Raw genomic sequence first — 22,031 nt, forward strand, 5'->3', positions numbered from 1 at the left:
AGCAAAGCTATCATTCAGAATTGAAGGTCAGATAGGAACTTCACAGATAAGAAAAACGTAAAGGAGTTCATCACCACCGAACCAGTATTATATGAAATGCTGAAAGGTATTCTTTAAGAAGAGGAAGAAGAAGAAAAAGGTAAAGATACAAATTATGATCAACAAATACGCATCTATCAACAAGGAAATCTAAAAATCAAGTGAACAAATAATCTGATGAACAGAATAAACTGGTGACTATAATAGAATTAGGGCCATAGAAAGGGAGTGGACTGACTATTCTTGGGGGGGGAAAGGGGTGTGCAGGATGCAGGAAGAGACTGAACAAAAATCGTGCACCTATGGATGAGGACAGTGTGTGTGGGGGGTAAGGGCGGAGGGTGGGGGGAGAAACGGGTGGAGGGGAGCTATGGGGGGGGCAAAAGAGGGACAACTGTAATAATCTGAACAATAAAGATTTAATTAAAAAAATAAATGTGTAAGTTAAAACAAGAAATCTGCAGGAACTATGGCAACCAATAATCAGATATGGCTATTTCTATTTAAGCTTAAATTAATTAAAATAGTAACTTTAAAAATTTAATACAGTTTCAACTAGCCACATTTTAAGTGCTCAGTATGTCCTATATATGCAGATATAGAAAATTTTCAATATATAAGAAAGTTCTCTACTGGACAGCAATCTCTATATATAAAACCCTAATGTGCAAATAGACCTAACAGTGGAACAACCAAACAACCAAATAACCAAACAACCAGTCACTATGATGTGTGCTGACCACCAGGGGGTGCTCACAGAACATGGAGGGCATCAGCAGCAGGCAGCATAGTGTGGAACATGGTGGGCATCAGTCGCAACGGGATGATGGAGCAGGTGAGCATGGGCACCAGACCAAGGCGGGGCACTGGTTGCTGTAATCGGGGCAAGCCTCTTGCGGTTACTGAAAATTCTTTGCTTCCACACGCCACAGTCCTCCCGGGTGCTTGCACCTGATGCTGGAGCCAGCCCTGCTCACACTCGCTGCTGGTACTGGAGCTGCCACTCCCAATTGCTCTGTGCCATCAGCGGGTGTGAGCGGCAGCTGCCAGCCCTGATCTCCCCTCAGGGCTTCTCCACCTCCACCTGCTCCTGAGGGGTGATTTGGGCCAGCAACTGCTGCTCACACCCACTGCTGGTGCCAGAGCCACCACTGGTCCTACTCGCACCTGCTGGTTCTGGTCACTCCAGGGCTTCTCCACCTCCCCCTGCTCCTGAGGGGCGATTGGGGTCGCAGCTGCCTCTTTCACTACGGCCAGTAACGGCCCAGCTTACATCTGCTGCTGGCACCAGAGTCACTGCTTGCACCCACTGCTGGTACCGGCCCCGCTTGCACCTGCTGCCAGTGCCCAGTGCCAGTCCCAATCGCTCAGCGCCATCAGTAGAAGTGAGCAGCGGCTGCCAGCCCCGATCACCCCTGCTCCTGAGGGGTGATCAGGGCAGTAGCTGCTGCTAGCACCTGCTGCTGGCAGACAGGGGACTGGGGGCCGTGGCGGGAATGGCTGGGTGGGGATGCGGAGGATGGACCGAGACACACCCCTGTGCCCACTACAGTCTCTTGGCCTACAGTTCCTTTCACGGTGCACAAATTCATGCACTGAGCCCCTAGTGTTTTATAAAATAATATAAGATCATATATTCACGACTTTAAAGTAGGCTGCATGTTTCTTACAAAGTTAGAAAGGGTACTAAGTAAAAAAGAGAATATTGATAAATTAGATCTTATTAATACCAGGGGTTTCTGGTAATCAAAAGATATAATTAAAAAATAGGGAATTTTTCTATATGCCACTGTAGAATAATCATCAGTTTATATTTTTAAATGAAAACTCAAAGTGGAGAAAAATGTGTAATGTATGTTAAAATAGCTTAAAAGCAGAAGACAGACATATATATTTGCTTATATTTTATATATATACTTACATTAAAACAGAAATAGTGAAAGGATAAATCATATAATATGATGACCTGTAAGAGGAGAGGACTAGAGTGTAGGAGTAGGGATAGTGAATGCTAGACTTCTCTAAATATTTTTCCTTTATAAATTTATTTTGGAACCATGTAAACATTTCACATAACTATTAAAATTAAATTTTAAAAAGCAAGTCCTAACTTTGAAAGGAACTTGAAACAAATGAATCTAACTCTGAATGTAGTGTGTGGCTTAACTACACAGAGATAAACTATTCCAAGATACTTTAAAATACAATAATTTGCACTGTAAGTGCCTAGTGAGATATACCCTACAAATGAAAAAGAATGACAAAAATATTAAACTGTTACTGTAATCATATTGTTGGTGAGGTGCTGGTATTGTTTTCTAAGTCTATTGTTTGAGTAGTATGGTAGTAACGAATGAGTAATTATGTTGATGTAAATGAAAACCAGTTTTGTTTTGGAAGAATGATGAAAAAAGTAAAAACCTTATAGTGCTGAACTTGGAAATATTAGTATTGAACTTGTGATGCCTAAATCTTTTAAAAAATGCACAGTAACTGAGGATACCTAGAAACACTAATTGAACCCTGTAGCAATAAGCCTACTGATTGTCCAGATTATATCTCTAAATATCATCTCCCAAAAAAAGGAAGTGAAGGGTCCTTGGAGACTAGTTCATTCCAGGTCTGAGACAGGAAATTTACAAAATGAACCTGGATATTTGTAAAACCAGAAAGCAGACATTATCTTTAAAATAAAGTAGATGAGCCCTAACCGGTTTTGCTCAGTGGATAGAGCGTCGGCCTGCGGACTGAAGGGTCCCAGGTTTGATTCTGGTCAGGGGCATGTACTGCGGTTGCAGGCACATCCCCAGTAGGGGGTGTGCAGGAGGCAGCTGATTGATGTTTCTCTCTCATGGATGTTTCTGACTCCCTGTCCCTCTCCCTTCCTCTCTGTAAAAAAATCAATAAAATTTATTTTTTAAAAATAAATTAAATGAGTCTGTCCTTGCAAGAAAAACAACTGACAGTATTTGCTGTGAATGATAACATGTAAGACTTTGAATGAGAATTATAATTTCGGAAAACTTGTGTCTACCACTGTGAACTTGTTGTTTGTCAATATTAAAAGACTCTCTCATGAGATCAGTGGTTGACAAATGTGATTTTTTTTGTTATTGTATAAAAAAATGTGTCTATATTTAGAAGATCTGCATAGCTCTGTGAACCAATATTTCCCAAACAACCAATAAACCTGACTTTTATAAAGTATATAATGGAAGGGATGAATGGTGTTAGCATTTTAATAGTCATTTATGTAGACTGTTCAGTATTCAATTATTACATTGCATGAAAAAATAATACAAATCTAGAACTAAAAAACAATGAGATACTAGTACACACCACTGTAAGAATGACAATTTTAAAGGTAGGTAATGCTACGTATTACAAAAATGTAAAATAATGGGGACTCTCGAATACTGGGAGAGTAAATTGGAACAACTATTTGTGAAACTGTTGGCAGTATTAAAGCTGACCATACTCACACCTAATAACTAAGCAATTTCCACTACTAGCTACATATGCAGTAGAAATGTGTACCAAGAGACATGAGAAAAATATTCATAGCAGAACTGTTTGTAATAGCAAAAAATAAGTGATGTAATGTCCATCAACAGAAAAATGGATAAATAAATTGTGGCATATTCATACAATGCAATACTAGTATAAAGCAATTTAATGAATGAATCATATCTATACACAACAGCCTAAATGCATGTCATATGTATAATATTGAGTGAAAGGATTCAGATAGAAAAACATAATCATACTACATGATTCTATTTTTATAGTGTTGGAACTCATGATAATGGTTATATTTCAGAGGGGAGCAATGATAGGGGAGGATGAAGGGAGTTTGGAGGTGCTACTATTGCTCTTCTGTAACTCTGTAGTGGTTACATGATTGTGTTGGTTTTGAATCCTGTCATACACTTATGATACGTGAATCTTTATGTGCATTTACTTCAGTTAAAATTTTTAAAAATAAGGTTTGTGTGAAGCAGCTAATATCATGCTTAAGTGGAAAAGTTTCAGCTTTAAAGCCATACATTAGAAACAACAAAACTTGAAAATCAGTAAACTAAACAAGAAACTAGAAAAAAAATAGCAAATTGTATACAAAGGAACTATAAAATTAGAAATAAAGTTAAGAGCAGAAATCAATAAAATAGAGAACAAATATATTAGGAAAAATGAGAGGTGACAATAACTAACATCAGAATTGAAGAAGGTGGGTAAAAAGGGGGAAAAGGGGAACATCTGTAATAGGGTCAACAATACTAGTATATAAAAGCCTAATATGCAAATTGTCCCCTTGAGAGTTCGAGCAGGAGACCAGGAGTTTGATCACTTGCTATGATGTGCGCTGACCACCAAGGGCGGTGTGGAGCAAGGGAAGGACCCAGCCAGCAGCCAGAAGGCCCTGATCGGCCCTGATTGCTGGCCAGACCTAGGGACCCTACCCATGTACAAATTTTGTGCCCCGAGCCTCTAGTGAATAGATAAATAAATATCACAAGAGGACATTATAAATAACTTTATGCTAAAATATTTGAAATTTTAGATGAAATTAGTATATTTCTGGGAAAACAATTTGTGGAAATGAAACAAGAATAAAATATGAATAACTTTATTATTAATAAAAATTGATATCATGATTTAAAACTTTCCCACAAAGAAAACTTAAGGAACATAGAGTATCACTAGTGAACACTACTAAATATTTAAGAAAGAAATATCACCAATGTTAGCAAAGATGTCCTCTAGAGAAGAGGGAAAAAAAGAGTAAGAAAAAGTTCTAACTTGTTTAATAGGGCCAGCGTAACCATGATACCAAACTCTTATAAGAAAGGAAAATGACAAGACAATCTCAAGTGATGAATATACAGAGGGGGACAAAAGTAGATTTACAGTTGTTTGTATGGAAAATAATACAACAAATAGGGGAAGATCAAGGCAGGTTGGATTTAATAAATAATAATGTAAGGATAAACTATGCTTCACATACTCACAACTGTAAATCTACTTCTGCCCCACCCTGTAGATGCAAAAACTCATTATTAAGATGTCTTAATTGGTTGGTTTTATTTTGTATGACCATCACTCTGACTCTAAACAAAGCAGCTGTAATCTTTGTTCAAAGATTTTAAAGAATAAGCATAATGTAACTGATTTCAGAGAGTACATTTTTGAGGGTATGCCATTAGGGCTATGCTATGAAAATAGTATATACTAGAGGCCCGATGCACAAAATTTGTGCAAGGGGCTTGGCCCTCGTAGCCGCGGTGGCTGGCCTCAGCCCTCACAGCCCTGCCTTTGTCCGGAAGGACATCCAGAAGGTGGTTCAGCTGTCCGGTCTAATTATCATATTACGCTTTTATTATTATAGATGTTGATGGCAACCAGATGGCTCTAGGAAGAGCCAAGAATTTGGGATGCAACACAAAGGTGTTTCTCTGCATCTCAGGAGATTTTGTAATTGCATATTCATTACTAGATTCCACAACAGGTTTTTAAAATTTATTTATTTATATTTTTATTGATTTCAGAGAAGAAGGGAGAGAGAGAGAGATAGAAACATCAATAATGAGAGAGAATCATCGATTGGCTGACTCCTACATGACCCCTACTGGGGATTGAGCCTGCAACCTGGGTACTTGCCCTGACCAGGAGTCAAACCGGTGACCTCTTGGTTCCTGGGTTGACGCTCAACCACTGAGCCACACTGGCTGGGCCCACAACAGTTTTAGATGAATACATAGCTTGTATTGAAGAGGAAATTATTATCCTAAGTATTTTTCATAAATGCATTGTAAAAGAGACATGCAATTTATTTATATACGGAACCATTCTCATCATTTAAACTAAAATTAGGAAAAAAATGAGTAACCACCTTTATCATTTAGTTTTGGTTTTTAAGAATAATCCTTACTCATAAATTCCTTACTTCCCATAATACTTTTGTTGAAATCCTAGACTGTGACTCTTATTCATCTGCCGTTCTGCCAAGTGTTATTTCTGACATCCATGTCATGTGCATTTGAACAATGTAAAAACTTTTCAGCAGTTTAGTCTACCTTCATCCCCAAACAGCTAAGTGTATTTAGTTTCTGAAATGCTAACGTTTCACTATAACTGAAAGTACTGAGGGCAACAAAATTCAATAGGTCATTAACATTATCAGATACGTTGTTAAAACTTTTCCACAAAAACAATTCCCAGGCATTGCTTTCCTCTTCTTTCCATTCAAGTTATATAAAGCTTTTTTTCCTTCCTTTTTAATAGTTTGAGGTTTCTTTACTATACATCAAATACTATTGCACTGTATACATGTTTAAAAAAATCTGAATATATTTCATATGCCATGTAAGCTTCCTTAGTTATAGCACTCTAAAGTTTTTCAGCTTCAGAGTCAATATTAATATAAGGAAACATCTAATTAGTCTATGGAAAAGTCTAGTTATGGAATATACTTAACAAATAAAGCCACCTAGAATGCCAAAACATTCTACCACTATTAATAAATAACACTGTATACACACTATATATCCTGGCAAAAGAAACTGCTTTAATTCCAGAAGAACAATACATTGATATAAAAGATTGCTATGATCAAACTATAATTTTCATGTGAAATAGTTAACAAAGTCAGTTGTACACGGTTGTGCATTTTGCTACAAAAATACTTATTATCTAAAAAATTTTCCGATGCCCTTAACTTTAAATGTTAAGTAGAAATTTATATCTCAGAAGTACTATCTTAGATAACAAACTAAAACATAAAATTGCCCATTAAGAATTTTAACGAAAAAAATTGACATGAGACACATGCTTTCTGCTTGTTGTACAGGTTGTACAGTGTGTCAATTTTGCTTATATCTGTTAAATATTGTCAGTAGGAGAGATTCAGATATGAATGTTTCTCTAAATTTCTTAAACTCAGATTTGAGTATTGTAAACTATGTTAAAATACATTGTAAACTAAAATAAGCCAGAAGAGCTTAGAATTTGAACAAAATATAAACAAGTATGCATTAACATGATTCTGTATGACTCAGGCACATAGTTGGATTGATAAAATTAGACCCATTTCAAAGGATTTTTGTTTTATAAAATTCAAGAAGTAAATATTTTATTTCTAGAATTCTGTTATTATTATTAAGGCATTCAGTGAACACAATGATAAGTATTTTTTCTAAAGAATCAAGATTGAATTAATATGCAATAGGATTGGAATACATAAATAATAAATGCCTGTGTGACTTACAAATACTTCAGCTTGATGAAAGTTACTTCACCCATGTTTTTATGCGTTACATATTTTTTATATATAAGGAAATATCCAGTCCAAAAAGTTGTTAGCAGAGAATGGACTGCCTAAAAAGTAATCAACAATGATGGAAAAAGATTGCTTAACTGGATGAATGGGGTGCCACAATATTTCTGTGTGTAATGAACATTATAGCTTTGTTACATTATCACTTATATAAGTTGAAAATTTTAGTCCCGGGGGACATTTTTTTTCATTATTAGTTATTTTTTTCCTTTTAAATAGTTTTCCTTCTAACTTCAGGTCTATTGGTTTTCCTATCACTTATATATTCTTTTTTAATCTGGCCAAAATGTGTTTCTCAAATAATTCTTGACTCCAAAACTTCATGGACATTACTCATATTCTCATCTGAGTAATAAAAGAAATAGATGGTGAGAGTTTATGCATTGTTTTGATACCTAAAATGTTAATATTTTGTGCACCATTTTCTCCCTTAAAATTAATTCCATTTTAATTTGCATTCACTGCAGATTTCACCTGTAATGATGTGCCCCTCTGTTTAACTGCATCTGTGAAAAGAACTAATGGAGCTTTACCATATTGGCTGAGATTCGGAAAAGGCTACAGTCAGGAGCCTGAGAGATAGGATAGGAGCTACTATCTGCATCCCCTGCTACCACTTTTGTAACCAAGTGTCCAGTTCTGGTAGAACAGATAACAATTTCCATGGGGACAGAGCCATTCCTGGGCAAGGGAAACAAGATGACAGGAACATTGTCCTTCCCATCTACCACAAACAAGTTCATGGCCACAGCTGCACTTCTGAGAGGAGTTCCACCATAATGGGCTTCCACATGAAAGTGAAACCCCTTGAGCTGCTAAAAGTCAAAGGATGTTTTGGCAGCGAAAGCCCCACTGGATGATTCTACTGCCACCAAGCTAGAGGCTGTGTGCCCTTCAGAGATAATATGCAACAGTTCATACAAGACAAGGCCATTTTTCCCCTGGTCCGGGTCCTGGGCAAACACGGGTCTTAGGTTCCAGGGACATGTTTTTAGACATAAAAAAGTTCCTGTTGAGGTTGAGGAAAACTGGATATATTGCTGTGAGTGCTAAGTCGGTCGAGCCACCATCTAAGGGGGTGATCAGGCCCCGGCATTCGCTGATCTGCTCCCAGTTCAGGGAGCCATCAGTCAGCAAACTGTAGTAATTGTCAAACGAAGCCTTCAGCTTAAAAGGGCCTCTACTGGACATGCTACAAATGACCTTTCCATTGGGACCGAAGTCCTCGTCCCCAAGGAGAGAAATCACTGTGTCAGGGCGGTGTCCTTGGAAAGTGGCCTGGAGAGTCAGCAGGTGCACCCCGGGGGCACGATCGTTCGTGTCAGCCACTCCCACCAGCAGTTTGGCGGTGCTGGCTAGACAGAAGGCACTTGGTCTCTCGCCTGGATGGATGCCTCCAACAGTTTCAGGAGGATCTAGCAAAGCAGCTCCCCGCACTTCCCCATTTCTAGGTGCACTTGAGAGCGGTGTCGCAGCTTTGCTTGCGTGCTATTGTTTACTGAGTTCCGGATTTCCCCACTGGGGCCTTCAGCCAGGTCCGAGGCCTGAACTCGAATGACTCATGCGCTCAAATGCAGGTGCATCGTGGTCTGTGTCCACCAGAGCGCGCGGTCCGCCCCGCGTTCCCGATGGATGAGCGCCAGCCGGTGGGTGGCGCGCTTCTCGGGATCCAGAGCGTTCTCCAACCAATTCCCGCTACTCGCTGCGGCCCACCCGCAGCCCCAGGTGCAGGCGAAAGTGTTGGCTGGGGCTCAGGTGGTAGCTTAGCACCCCGTTGCTTCTCTGGTTGGCATCTTGGGCATTAGGGAGAGGAAAGCGGGCCCCAGGCACCAGGAACTCGGGGATGCGCAGCTGCAGCGCTGGCAGGGAAGTGAGGAGAGTTGTTGGTATCCAGAATGTGAACGCGCATCTGATGTGGTTCCAGCGGGTCCTTTTGCACCGGCGGGTCAAGACGCAAGCAGCTTTGCGGTCCGCTGGCTCTCGGAAGCACCAAGCTACCACTGGCCATCTCCACCTGAGTAGGGCTGGTCGTGGCTGAAAAGGAAGCGAAAGTTCCGCAAGGACAGAGCACCAGCTGACATCCTCAGTCCAAGGTGACTGTTGCTACGGCTCTGCCCCGCTGGGTCTCCTCCAACACTGAGTATTCCAGCTGCCCCGCGGCAGAGCTGCAGGACACCCACAAAGGCCCCCACCGTCCACACCCCGACCATGCTCCAAACTCCCGGAGAGCAAGAGCCATGGTAAAGAGCAAGGCAGCCGTCTGGGATGCAGAGGAGCGCAGCGCCACCTAGGGATGCAGAGACGAGGTAAGTGGCCGGGCTTGGGAAGCGCCGCCTCCGTTCCTAGCGGGCTGGGATCTCGCCTGGAGGCCTGGCAGCGGGAGCCGGGCAGGCAGGAAGATTCTCTGAAAACCTAACACATCTTCCCTTAATCGGTGTTTCCTAGGACAACGCCCCGAGGCCACCCCGGTCTTAGCCTCCACAGCCTCTGCCTGAGAACTGTAACTGGGCTAAGCTCAGCTGGCACGGACCCAGGGGTCTCCTACAGGGCCCCCTGAAGGCGCGGAACTCTGAGGAACCGCGGGTCTTTATGATGTAACTTTCATCCATCTCTTAAGCAGATCTAAAATGCATTAATTTTTAGTATACTGAGGCTGCTTACTCACAAGGTTAGCTTTGGTTTCTGTTTTTCCATGGACATTTGCGGTCCTGGGCAGCCAATCATCCCATATTTTAATTTCTTTTTTTGAATAAGGGGAATGAATTTCAGATCTGGAATTACCAGGTAGCTAATTTGATGTACTGACTGAAACTCTAGTGTGGGCCTCCTTTCGACCTAGTCTTCTCCTTAGGTGGTCACACAGAAGGCAGACGCTAACTAGTTTTCCGTAATCCCACCTGAAACTATGTCCTCTCCTTGCACAGCAATCAAACCTCTGAAAGCACTGGGGGCTCTACACGCGGGGATTACTGCACAGGCCCGACGGCAGATGTGCAACCCGAGGTTAAATACTAGCCCTGAGTCAAATAGCTAAAGGATGAGGTTGGTTCACTTTGACCTCCTAAATGTCCCACCTACCAAGAACCTTAAAATAAAAGCTACAAAATGTAAAGACAGAAAGCAATGAAGACAAATGGCTCTTTTGTCTATTTGTTCCATTCCTTGGAACTTGTGTGGAAGGAAAAGAAAGAGAAAAACACAATAGAAAGCAAGGAAATTCTAAAAGAACACGAGGATTTCAGAGCAGCCTATATAGCCAGGCCTCAGAAATTTTAATTTAAAACATCAAACACTTATGTAATTGATATGTAGAATTGATTTTTAAAAATTCAGGTACTACAAATAGGTTAACTAAAAGATCATTTCTACCCTAAAGATAAATTTGAATTTGCTCTACTCAATTTTTTCAAAGCTTAATTTTAAGAGGGTGTATACACATTTTTATCACTGATTCCCATGTGTGTAAATTTTAACACTGGATATTAACTGATAAAATTTTAAATATTTAGTCTCCCTAAATTTCCAAAGAAAACTGTCCAAATAGGCTATTTCTTCGTTCTTTCTGTAGTTTACACAAAATAAACTTTCACCTGATTTGAATTCTTTCTCCAGTGATGGTGACCTACCCATCCACTCCAATGCTCTCCTTAATAAGCAGCATGCAACTAACAGAAACTATCCAAGAATACAGTTTATAGCCAGAAAACAAAAACATTTTCTTTGAAGATACTAACTGGCTCTCCTATAGAGGGAGTAAAAACAATACTTTAGCATGAGGCTCTGATCAAGGAGACCACCCAGTCACCCAGGAATGGAGCCCTCCCAGTCCCCAGGAAGGCCAGCAGTCCCTTCTCATGAATACAGACACTCAGAGCACAGAAATAAGCAATGTCATTCCCACTTTCCCGTCAGGGCCTGTCTCCTGTTCTGGACCTGTCACCAGAACTGGCTGCACTGAAATTCTTACTGTTCTCTCATGGGAAGCACAGCCAACAGAAACCCTCAGTTTATGGCCCGCCAAGCAGTGTCCCATTTCCAGTCTCCACTACTGGTTCACTAGGCCCTTCTCTTCTTGGTTCTCTCCACCAGCTGACAGCCTTCCAGTCTCCCCATCCCAAACTCTGCCCCAGCAGCACTTGGGCACCAGAGCCCTTTCCACCTCCTCCCAGAGTCCACTTAGGGGGGAAGATATGGGAACAGTTTTCCCTTACAAGGGGTCTGCTACTGCTGGCAGCCTGACATGGAACATTTTCTAATAGAGACAATTATAAAGGGTGGTCAAATTCCATTATATTATTAGTACAACAGTCCAGCTGTTTTATGAATTAAATAGGTTTTTATAGTAACATAATATTGTTTCTATGGGAAAATTTGTTCCAAGCCATAACCAACAATCTACAAATTTTGAACTTCAGTCCCAGATGTGAAATGAACATTGTTTACATCCAGTATATGATCAGAAGAATCTTTACACCTACCTTAAAAATGACTAGAAAATACAGTGTGGTTTGAAAGTTTAATATTCAATACGTTATTTCTTTAATCCCAAAGACAGTTCAGATTAATCTCTTGTTTAGTGTTCAAGCTTACAAACATTTGTGTTGGTCTGTTGATAAGATGATGAAATAAATTATTTGGGTGCTGGTTGATCATAGACATTCCCTTCCAATTCAAGGCAAACTATTGCAGTAATTGTGGGAAGGACCAGAGTTGGCAGGGTGTTTGTATTTTCTAGAGGTGGGAATTGTAAAGAAAAGAGGGAAGATGGCATTGTATATGAGGTTCCTTTTGTGCAAACTGCCAAAATGACTGCTGGAGGCACCAGGGAACTGCCTAAGTAAGTGGTTTATTAAGTAATAGATTCTTCAAGTTTGGAGAGCTCTTGGAGGTTGGCCACTTGGTCATTTCTAGATGGGGATATCATGACTCTGAGAGTTAGTAACCCAAGGTGCTACGCCAATTAATAGCAGATATGTGATGGAAACCCAGGTCTCTTTCCTGTCCTTCACTGTCCCTCTCAAAGATGGCAGGTTTATACCTTTTTAATTTCTGAGGGGTTAAACTTATACCCTTGGTGTGATCTTGCATAGTCATATGTGTTAAAATACCAGAAATGGATAAATCATGGTAACAGAGAGCTTCTATACCATTTGCCAAGTCTAGGTGCTGATTTGAAATTATTTCTGTGTCTAGGATAATTTTTGACAAGGTCACAAACCTGTAGTTTGTTAAGATTCCCATTGACCTGACCCCTGAGGCTCTTCCCTTAATTGGGTTTCTCTTGGAGTCACTCTCTCTATTGAGGGTATTATCCAGGAATCTCTGCCTACTGATTTCTGGTTAACTTGCTGGCCTCCCTTTAGTATGTCAACCCCAACTGGGGATGGAAACAGTAGCTCCTTGGTGTAAGGGATGACACTCCAAACAAATGAGCCACACCAGGTCAGGGCAAGAAATATCCCATTTTTTTAAAAAACATGTTTTTATTGATTTATTTTAGAGAGAGAAAGGAAGGGAGAGGGATAGAGATATAGAAACATTGATGAGAGAGAAACATCAATTGGCTACTCCCTGCATGCCCCATACTGGGGATCAAGTCTAAAACCTGGGCATTTGCCCTGACCAGGAATCAAACCAGTGATCTCTTGGTTCATGGGTCTAAATGCAACCATTGAGCCACACCAGCCTGGCAAGAAATATTCCACTTTTAAAACTACATTTTAAAAGAATAGCTTTTTCTCCTTATCTATAGATAGTTAATAAAATCTATCTGTATATTAATAGGAAGAAAATGACTGTGATGTACTATATTTCTATATATTAATGGAAAGCAAAAGTGTGGCAGACCTCTGAATTATGATTTTAGAGATATGCCTCTTTTAGGCTCTATGAACACAAACCCTTTATCTTTCAGGAAGAGAAATAATTATGCAAGCTGTAAACCATCATGCAAATTAATTAGACACTAGAGGCCCAGTGCACGAATTTGTGCACAGGTGGGGGGGGGTCTGGGTGGCCTGCCCCAATCGGGGTCGATCAGGCTGGGCCAGCTGGTGGGAGGGGCTCCAGGTGGTTGGCAGGCCGGCCCCGACCCCTGGTCAAACTCCTGGTTGAGGGGACAATTTACATATTAGCCTTTTATTATATAGGATTTAAGTGTACTAGTCAATACTATATCCCTGATCCCTCATTTGCAGGAAGATAGTGAATTCTTAAGTTACAGTAAAGTTCCATTCCTTCACTAATACTTACTGAAATCCAGCATTGTTCAAGGTTCCATACTAGCTACTATGAATAAGACAGGTCCTTGGCCTCCATAAATTTATATCTTGGGGAAGAGTAAATAATTCTTTGCAAATATAAGAATGACAGTAATTGTCATAAGCAGATAAGGTAGGTACTATGAAATTTTAGGAGCCAAAGTTTTTACTTTAGAGATGGTAAGGACTGAAGAAAGCTTTATTAAAAAGTGGCATTTTTACTAAATCTTGAAGAATAGGTAAGGTTGGTTTACAAAAAATAGTGTAAAGGAAGTAAAAATTAGGAGGAAGTCTATGGTTATGAGTCAGGCACTTTGAACAATTCTTTTTAACTAAAGTAAAGGTTGCTGAAGTCAGCAATAAAGCATAAATTAGCAAAACCCTCTTATTTGCAAACTGTAAGGAACCCAACAAATTTTGTCCTTTTTAAAATTCAAAGGTCAGAGAATGGTAAGATCTCTTCTTTTTAAGCAGCACAAAGAGAAGTTTCCACATCCACTAAGTTTAACTGAATGCCTGACAATGATTCAAACCTGGACTTTAGCTCAGGTGTTCCTATACACCCTACAGTCTCAAAAAGTAGAAATGAGAATGCTCTACCATTTACAAACAGGCTACTTTCAATCTGTTTTCCTAAAAATAGCTTTGTCATTCTGCGTTACACCTGGTAGAGACATTTCTAATACACATTATGCCACGTTTGGTTATGTTTTTGTTTATGCTTTTAATAGTTGGTTCAACTTTATATGATTTCTCCAGGCACAGAGGCTGACGGCCTTCAAACTAATGGGCGGATCTCGACACAAATGTGCATGGTTCTTCACTGAGACTCAATCATGGTCTTAGCATAAATATTACAAGTTTTAAAGACTAGGCTATGCTCTAGGCCAGTGGTTGGCAAACTCATTAGTTAACAGAGTCAAATATCAACAGTACAACGATTGAAATTTCTTTTGAGAGCCAAATTTTTAAACTTATCAAGGGGCCAAAAAGCTTCATGTGGCTCGTGAGCCTCAGTTTACCAACCACAGCTCTAGGCCCTAGGGGTGTGATGGCAAACCTATGACACCGTGTCAGAGGTGACACGCGAACTCATTTTTTTGGTTGATTTTTCTTTGTTAAATGGCATTTATATAAAACAAATATCAAAATATAAGTCTTTGTTTTACTATGGTTGCAAATATCAAAAAAATTCTGTATGTGACACGGCACCAGAGTTAAGTTAGGGTGTTTCAAAATGCTGACACGCCGAGCTCAAAAGGTTCGCCATCACTGCCCTAGGGCTTGGACTTAGCCTCCAGATAAGACCACAGCAGTGTGCAGAGGAAGTGTCCAGGGTTTCAGAAAAATGGCAGCGCCCACGGATGTGGCGTGCCTGCCAATACCAGAGCTTCCACTCTGCCGCCGCGGGTGTGGCTCAGGCTGTTGGAGCATCCCTTTTACACCAAAATGTGGCGGGCTCCATTCCCGGTGGGACACATACCCAGTTTGCGGGTTCCTCCCGGGTCGGGTGCATGAGGGGACCACCCATTCATGTTTGTCTCTTACAGCGACGTCCATGTCTCTCTCTCCCTTCCTCCCTGTAAACCAAAAACATTTCGGGCCAGGGTCTGAGCTCAGGATGACCAGAGGCTTCCACAGAGGTCCGCACCTCTTTCCACTTCCGCTTCCGGGGAGGTGACTCCCGGGTTCCTGGGTGTGGTGGGGGTGGTAGCGAGAGAGGAACCGGAAGTGGGTGGTTCGGTGCTTCCGGTACGGGAAACTTAGCTGCCGCTGGAGCGGGCTTGACAGGCGCAGTCCCTGCATGCAGGTCTTTCTCCTTTCGTCGGCCTCGCGTCTAAGCTTCCAGCGGCTTTGGCTCTGCCGTCCCGCAACTCCTGTCTCCGGAGCCGCCCCTTCCCCATGTTCCGGGGCGGGAGTCCTGAAAGCCAAGACCCGTTCGCCGGTACCCCATCATGTCCGAACAGACTAAAGAGCTGGTGGAGCTGGTGTGGGGCACCAAGAGCAGTCCCGGTCTCTCTGACACCATCTTCTGCCGCTGGACGCAAGGTACCCGGGCCGGGCTCCCACTTCCAGCGCCGCCTCCCTTGCTCTGGGTCCGGCCGTGACGCTTCTCGCGCGCCCCGCAGTCTGTCCCCATTCCCACGCCCCGCTCAGGAACTGGACTTGCTAGAAACGCCCTGCCTGCCCTGGAGGGAGAGGCGGAGGAGGAGAATGGTTACATTAAAGTCCGAAGCGCCTCCGCCGCTCCCGGGACCGCCCTGCGGCTGGAGAGGAGAAAGGGTGGCTGCTGGGCTGCGTGACACCGAGGTGTGCCCTGCGCCCGGGGGTCAGTTTCCCGAGAAGGGCTGTGGTCGCCTGAATCGTGGGCACCTAACAAGGCTGTATGCTATTGGCGTTTGGTCTGATTTTAAAGGAGGGGAGTCCCCTGTAAAGTAGAATGGCTAATCCCAAAAGCAGTTTTGTTGTTTGTGTTTTAATTATGTGGTTAGGTATGGTACTCACTACATACAGACAGTGTTGGTTGCTACAAAGTGTTTTTATCACCCAAAGTATCTCCGGTTTTGAGATGGTTTAGTATCAGTTACAGTTAAAAAGGTATATAAATCATAGCATTTCCTGTGGCAGTCTAATTACCCAGTCAAGATTTTGAGTTATATAAGAAGTTTTATTGATAATATGAGTAATACTGAAATAACAATCACATTTATTAAATTTATGCACCGTGCCGGGCCCTTCACTAGGCACTTTATACCTAATTCTTAAGTTTTAGTACTATAACACAGCGGACACATCACTTAAGGTGACTTAAGGCTGGCGAACTTAAGTGAGGTTAAGAGTATAGTCTTTTGTTAGTAAGGTATCAGTAATGTAGGTGTTTATGTAAAACAGGCCAATAAATAATAGCTATTTATAACTATTATTATTAAAACTTTTTTTAGAGAATACCTGTTCTCAAAGGATTTGGAGGACTTTTAGCATAGTAAATCTGTCCCTACTTCATAATGTGTATTCTGTAATATAAATTCAGGTATAAGTAAACCTTTCTGGCTCCCAGATATTTATCTTTTAACAGCTGGTAAAATTAGGATAATAATGTATTATCATCAGGTTATTTAGTCTATCACTATTTTTTGCAGATGAGTCATGAAGGCAAGGTAAATGACCAGGCCAAAGTCGCACACAAATTGATAGAAATTGCGAGTGAATTTATGTGTAATTAGTTTGGCTCTTTTTACACAATTGCTTAAGTCATGTAACTAATATTTTCTGAAATGTTGGACACCCACATTTGCAAATTTTATTTTGAAAACATACTTTCCACTTTGATTTATTTATTCTAATTGTGAACAGCTGTAAAGTACACAAGATTGTGGAGGGTTAGGAAACTTTTACTTCCCCAGGAATTAGCCAACATTAATTAAATATTTACAGTGTAGAAAAAGATATAATATTCAGCTTTATTTATATTAATACTATAATGTAGATTCAAGGAGAATTAAGAGAGGCAGTTCTTGTAATGGTTAAGAGCAGGCTTTGGAATAGGCATACTTGAGTTCTTGGTTTAAGCTGTTCTTTAATTTATTTAAGCCTCAGTTTTCTTCTCTGTAAAATGCAGATAATAGAGGTGTCAATCTTATAGGGTTGTTGTGAGGATTAAAGACATGTAACTATACTTACGCTTAGCACAGTACCTGACATATAGTAAATACTCAGAAAATGGTAGCTTAATTTAAAAAGTGTTTGGTTGTAGAGTAAGCCAAAGATCTCTCTCTGGTAGGCACTTGACAATTACAAGAAATTATTTATTGGATGGATAATCATTATTTAAAATAGAACTTTATAATGACATTCTAATGCTCTGCCATCTTGTAATCAACCTAAGTTCCTTAACAAGATTCATTCAATCAATACCATTTCAAAATAAAGAATTTATTTATTTTTTGGCTTTTTAGAGAGTGCAGTTATATTGTGTATATGTAATTCTTCAAGATCTTACATTGATCAAGGTCTCAGGCAATCAAATACATGTTTTAAGTTTGCATCTCTGAATCAGAAGGATGTTGTTACTGGTTTTGCTATATTAACCGTTTTATTCAATTTATTCATTCTTAGAGACAGAATCCATTGTGAACAATTGCTGTGGCAGTCATTTGGGATTATGGGACTAGGAACAAGAGACACTGCTCTGCTGTACTTGCCTTACTGCATTCATAATGTGACATTAACTTTGGCTTTAATTCAGTCTGTAACTGTGCTTTGAATTGGCAACTGTAATCTCAATAGTCAGTTGGAAGCAAGTTATAGATGCCAGTAGTTTGGAGTAAATATTTATAAAATTATGTAGGGATATTTCATTTATGAAACTATATTGATTGGTCATGTTAAATTGTTGTTTTTTTTAAATCCTCACTTGAGGATATGTTTTTACTGATTTTAGAGAGAGAGGATGGATGGGATATATATATCACTTGGTTGCCTTCTATATGTGCCTCACCTGGGGATGGAACCCACAAGCTAGGTATGTGCCCTGACCAGGAATTGGACCCACAACTTTGTATGGGAGGATGCCCCAATTATCGAGCAGGTTTTGGAATAGGCATACTTGAATTCTAGGGCAGGTCTTGTTAATTATTTTGATGTGTTAAAACAGTAAGCTGCAGGAGTTTACATAGTACAAAGTATCGCCCCCCACCCCCCTGTCTTAATTGATTTGGCATTTTTAGATAATATGTTAAACAACAGGTCTCAAGAGTGTCACATAGTTGTTTGTTTTTTAAAAATCATTTGGCAGTTTTAGATAATTCTCTCCTCTCCTGAAAATCCTTTTTTTCCTTCTTTTAAAGAGTAGAGTTTTGGGGAGTTTGCCAGTTTTTATTTTAAAGGAAAAAGTCACATAATTTAAGAGTTTTAAGTTTTTTAACTTGGAAAATTATTCTCTCCTGCCTGCTCTGCTTCTACTCAGTTGAGGAAAAGCATATATTTTTCTACCTCCTTATTCATAAGCATCATTTATTCTCCTCTCCCTTCTTCCCACAAACTACAAGTGTTCCAAGCCTCTGCAGCTTAGATTTAGTAGGGTGGGAGAGAAGACAAATAATAAATATAATATAGCAAAAATTAAATGTATATAATAGTTAGAAGGTAAAGAAATAGGGAGTTATGGAATGGCGTAGCCTGGATGGGCCTCGTTTGAAGATGAGATTTGAGCAACCACTTTAAGTAACTGAGTTAGTAACACAGATAACTGAAACAACAACAACAACAACAACAACAACAAAACAAAAAACAAACAAACCAAAAAAACAAAACCCCACAAAAAAATAAACAAACCCAAAGTTCTGGGCAGGGAGAATGGCCATTATAAAAGACTTAATACAGAATATTCCTGGCTTTTTGTTCAAGGAACAGGAAGGAGGTTAGTTCAGCAGAAGAGGGAATGAGGGAAGGGGAGAGTAATAAAAGATGAGGCAAGAAATAATATGTCCCAAATTATATAAGGCTTTATAGGCCATTTTAAGCTTTGGCTATTATTCAGAATGCAATGAAAGGTCATTGAAAGACATAGAGCAAAGGAAAGACATATGGGACAATTTTTTAAAGGATTGGTCAGACTGCTGTGTTTGAGGATAGACTGTAGTAGATTAAATGAGACAACAAGATCAAATGAGAGAGAATTATGGTAATCCAAGGGCTTTGGACCAGGTTATTAGTAGTGGAGATGGTAAGAAGTAGTCAGATTGATCACATCCCAGCTGAACCAAAATAAGTTATCTAGATCGAATAGAAGCAAATATTAATCTCATTATAAATGAAAACATTTTGACTCATTGGAATTTTTTTTTAATTTAAATTCTTTATTGTTTGGAATTTGTTTCTTTTTAGTATTGATTGTCTAGCTCATTGTTTGGTAAACATTTTCTGTCAAGGCGAATGTCTTTATTAACTCATCTCTGCCATTGCTGCAAAAGCAGCCCTAGATAATATGGGTGTGGCCATGTTCCAGTGCTGCATTTAGACAGCCTGATCTAGATTATAAACTGAAAAACCATTTCCCCCCTTTTTAGCCCCCTTTCTCCAAATTTTATTATGGTTTCACATAAGGATTAGCCAGAAAGGAAGAAACCCAGTTTTGCTATTTATAACAATTAAGTGGTATGGTGGTTTTTTCATGGGGGAGGGGACGGCTGGAGAGGTCTAGTTAATTGAAATGAGAATTTTGGACTTGCAGTCAAGGACAGTTTTTGTTACATAATATAAAAAAATGAGATTTAACAAATAACTTAGGAAAACTTAGGGATTAGTTAAGATTTAAGTATAAAATATATTTAGGAAATAATACCTTTGGATTTAAATTCCAAAATATAGTTGGATGCTTATTATAAAGTGATTTAACATTTTACCAAAGTTATAAAATGATACACAAGTATCATCAATTTTTCTTCCAAAGTGAGGATAAGTTAAAACTGTGGATCATATCATTTTAGAGATTTTTGTTGCTATTGGAAGCCTTTTATTTCTCAAAAATATAGATTTTTTTCATTCTCCAACATACCTAAGTTATAATTCATCTAAATCCAACTTTTAAAAACTCAGTTTGTAATTTTATATGATAGTTTGTTTCTTAGTCTTTTGAATATATAATCTGTTTTTTAGTTCATGATATCTTATATTTGTATTATTATTTACAGTTTTAAAAAATCTTATTTAATCCTTGCAACAATCCTGAGAGCTAGCAAAGGATACATGTAGTTATCATTTCTATAGCTGAGGAAACTAAGGCCTGGTGCAGATGTGGCTCAACCAATATCATGTAACTTGTAATGATAAGCCATGTCTTCCTGTGGCCTTTGTTTACATGGAAGACTGGAAATGTAGAGGCAGTAATTGTCAAACTGTTTGAATAGTGTATATTACATAGTAAGTCATATGAAAATAAGAGACTGGAAAATTCAGAGGTTCATGGCTGAGATTTAAATTAATTGTGAGTTATAAGACTGACAAAGACTTCTATGTCTACAGTACAATGGAATGTGATACAAAATGGAATATTTAGGATCAGAAGTTTTTGATGGCTGTTTCTAATGTAATCAGAAAAAACAGCCATTTTATGATAAATTAATTCCATTTAAAACTAGGAAATAATTTGATAGAGAACAAATGACAAGAAAAATAACTATGTCCTTAAAAATTCAAACTCAAGTGAAACCTTGCAAAAGGAGAAACCTACTTAGCATAGTCCTGTTTTAGGGTACCATGAAACATATTTTATGACTGTGACAATGTTTTTTTTTGTGTTTGTTTTTTTAAAAAATATATTTTATTGATTTTTTACAGAGAGGAAGGGAGGGAGATAGAGAGTTAGAAACATCGATGAGCGAGAAACATTGATCAGCTGCCTCCTGCACACTCCCTACTGGGGATGTGTCCGCAGCCAAGGTACATGCCCTTGACTGGAATCGAACCTGGGACCCTTGAGTCCGCAGGCCAACGCTCTATCCACTGAGCCAAACCTGTTAGGGCAGAATACTTAATTTTTATTTATCTGACTTCATTTCATGTTAAGCTCCAATAACCTTTGTTCATTATCAGTTAACACACTCAAATATATGTACTGTAATTAAACAGAATTTGGCATAAAGCAGATCTGCCTAGAATTTTCTCCATGGGGTTTTTATATCTAAAGTACAAAAGCAACTCACTATAATACAGTTTAAACTATAAGCCCCACCCATGGTTCTTGAAAAATGCATTACATTATTAGTAATTTTATGGAAGGCAAGAATATAAACCCATTACTGATTTATATTTCTTACATATCCTGAAAGTTTGACAGAGCCTAATTTTGCTTTTGAACATAGGCCCAACACGAGGGACTCTTTCCTTATTCCGAGTAAGGGAAGAATTAGACAAATAGTGGAGGCCTCTGGCTTCACCTCTTTTTCCTAGGTTGGACCTCAGATTTGGTTGTCTTAACATGAAAACCAGCACCATTTCATTTGTCCTTAAAATTTCCCCAAGTGCCTTACCTCTTTCCATTCCTCCATTTAGCCTATCATCTACTTCTCCCAGGCTATTGTGTATTGCTAGAAAAAATTGTGGCCAGCAAGAGTACAAATGTAGTAATCAAACCTTAGCTGAGCCCTCAGTGTTTCTCTTAGTTCTGTATACTTGCTAGCTTTTATGTTTTTCAAAATTAAAATTCGCCTCTTTTATTTCCCTCCCTCTTAATGAGTAGCATCTCTTTTTTTTTAAATTTTTTCTTACAAAGGGTATTACATATGTGTCCATTTTTTCCCCCCGCCCTAGACAGTCCCCTAGCCTCCCCTATCCCCCAGTGTCTTATGTCCATTGGTTATGCTTATATGCATGCATACAAGTCCTTTGGTTGATCTCTT

The 22,031-nt window shown here is 39.5% G+C and overlaps 1 protein-coding gene and 1 pseudogene across 3 annotated transcripts in view; one reads left to right on the forward strand and one right to left on the reverse strand.

Moving 5' to 3' along the window:
* Positions 1-7,819: 7,819 nt before the first annotated feature.
* LOC102760408 lies at positions 7,820-9,611 on the reverse strand (annotated as a pseudogene).
* Positions 9,612-15,373: 5,762 nt separating this feature from the next.
* FAM188A (family with sequence similarity 188 member A) overlaps positions 15,374-22,031 on the forward strand; it is a 109,999-nt gene continuing 103,341 nt past the window's right edge. For all 3 annotated transcript variants that reach the window (XR_435274.2, XM_006756153.2, XM_006756154.2), the window contains exon 1: positions 15,374-15,681. Coding sequence is in view for 2 of the 3 variants with exons in the window: in XM_006756153.2 (XP_006756216.1) it covers positions 15,588-15,681 (94 nt within the window). In the remaining variant the exon portion in view is untranslated. The remainder of the gene's footprint in view (positions 15,682-22,031) is intronic.

This window comes from Myotis davidii, unplaced genomic scaffold (assembly GCF_000327345.1).
Source record: "Myotis davidii unplaced genomic scaffold, ASM32734v1 scaffold494, whole genome shotgun sequence".
Lineage (NCBI taxonomy): Eukaryota > Metazoa > Chordata > Mammalia > Chiroptera > Vespertilionidae > Myotis > Myotis davidii.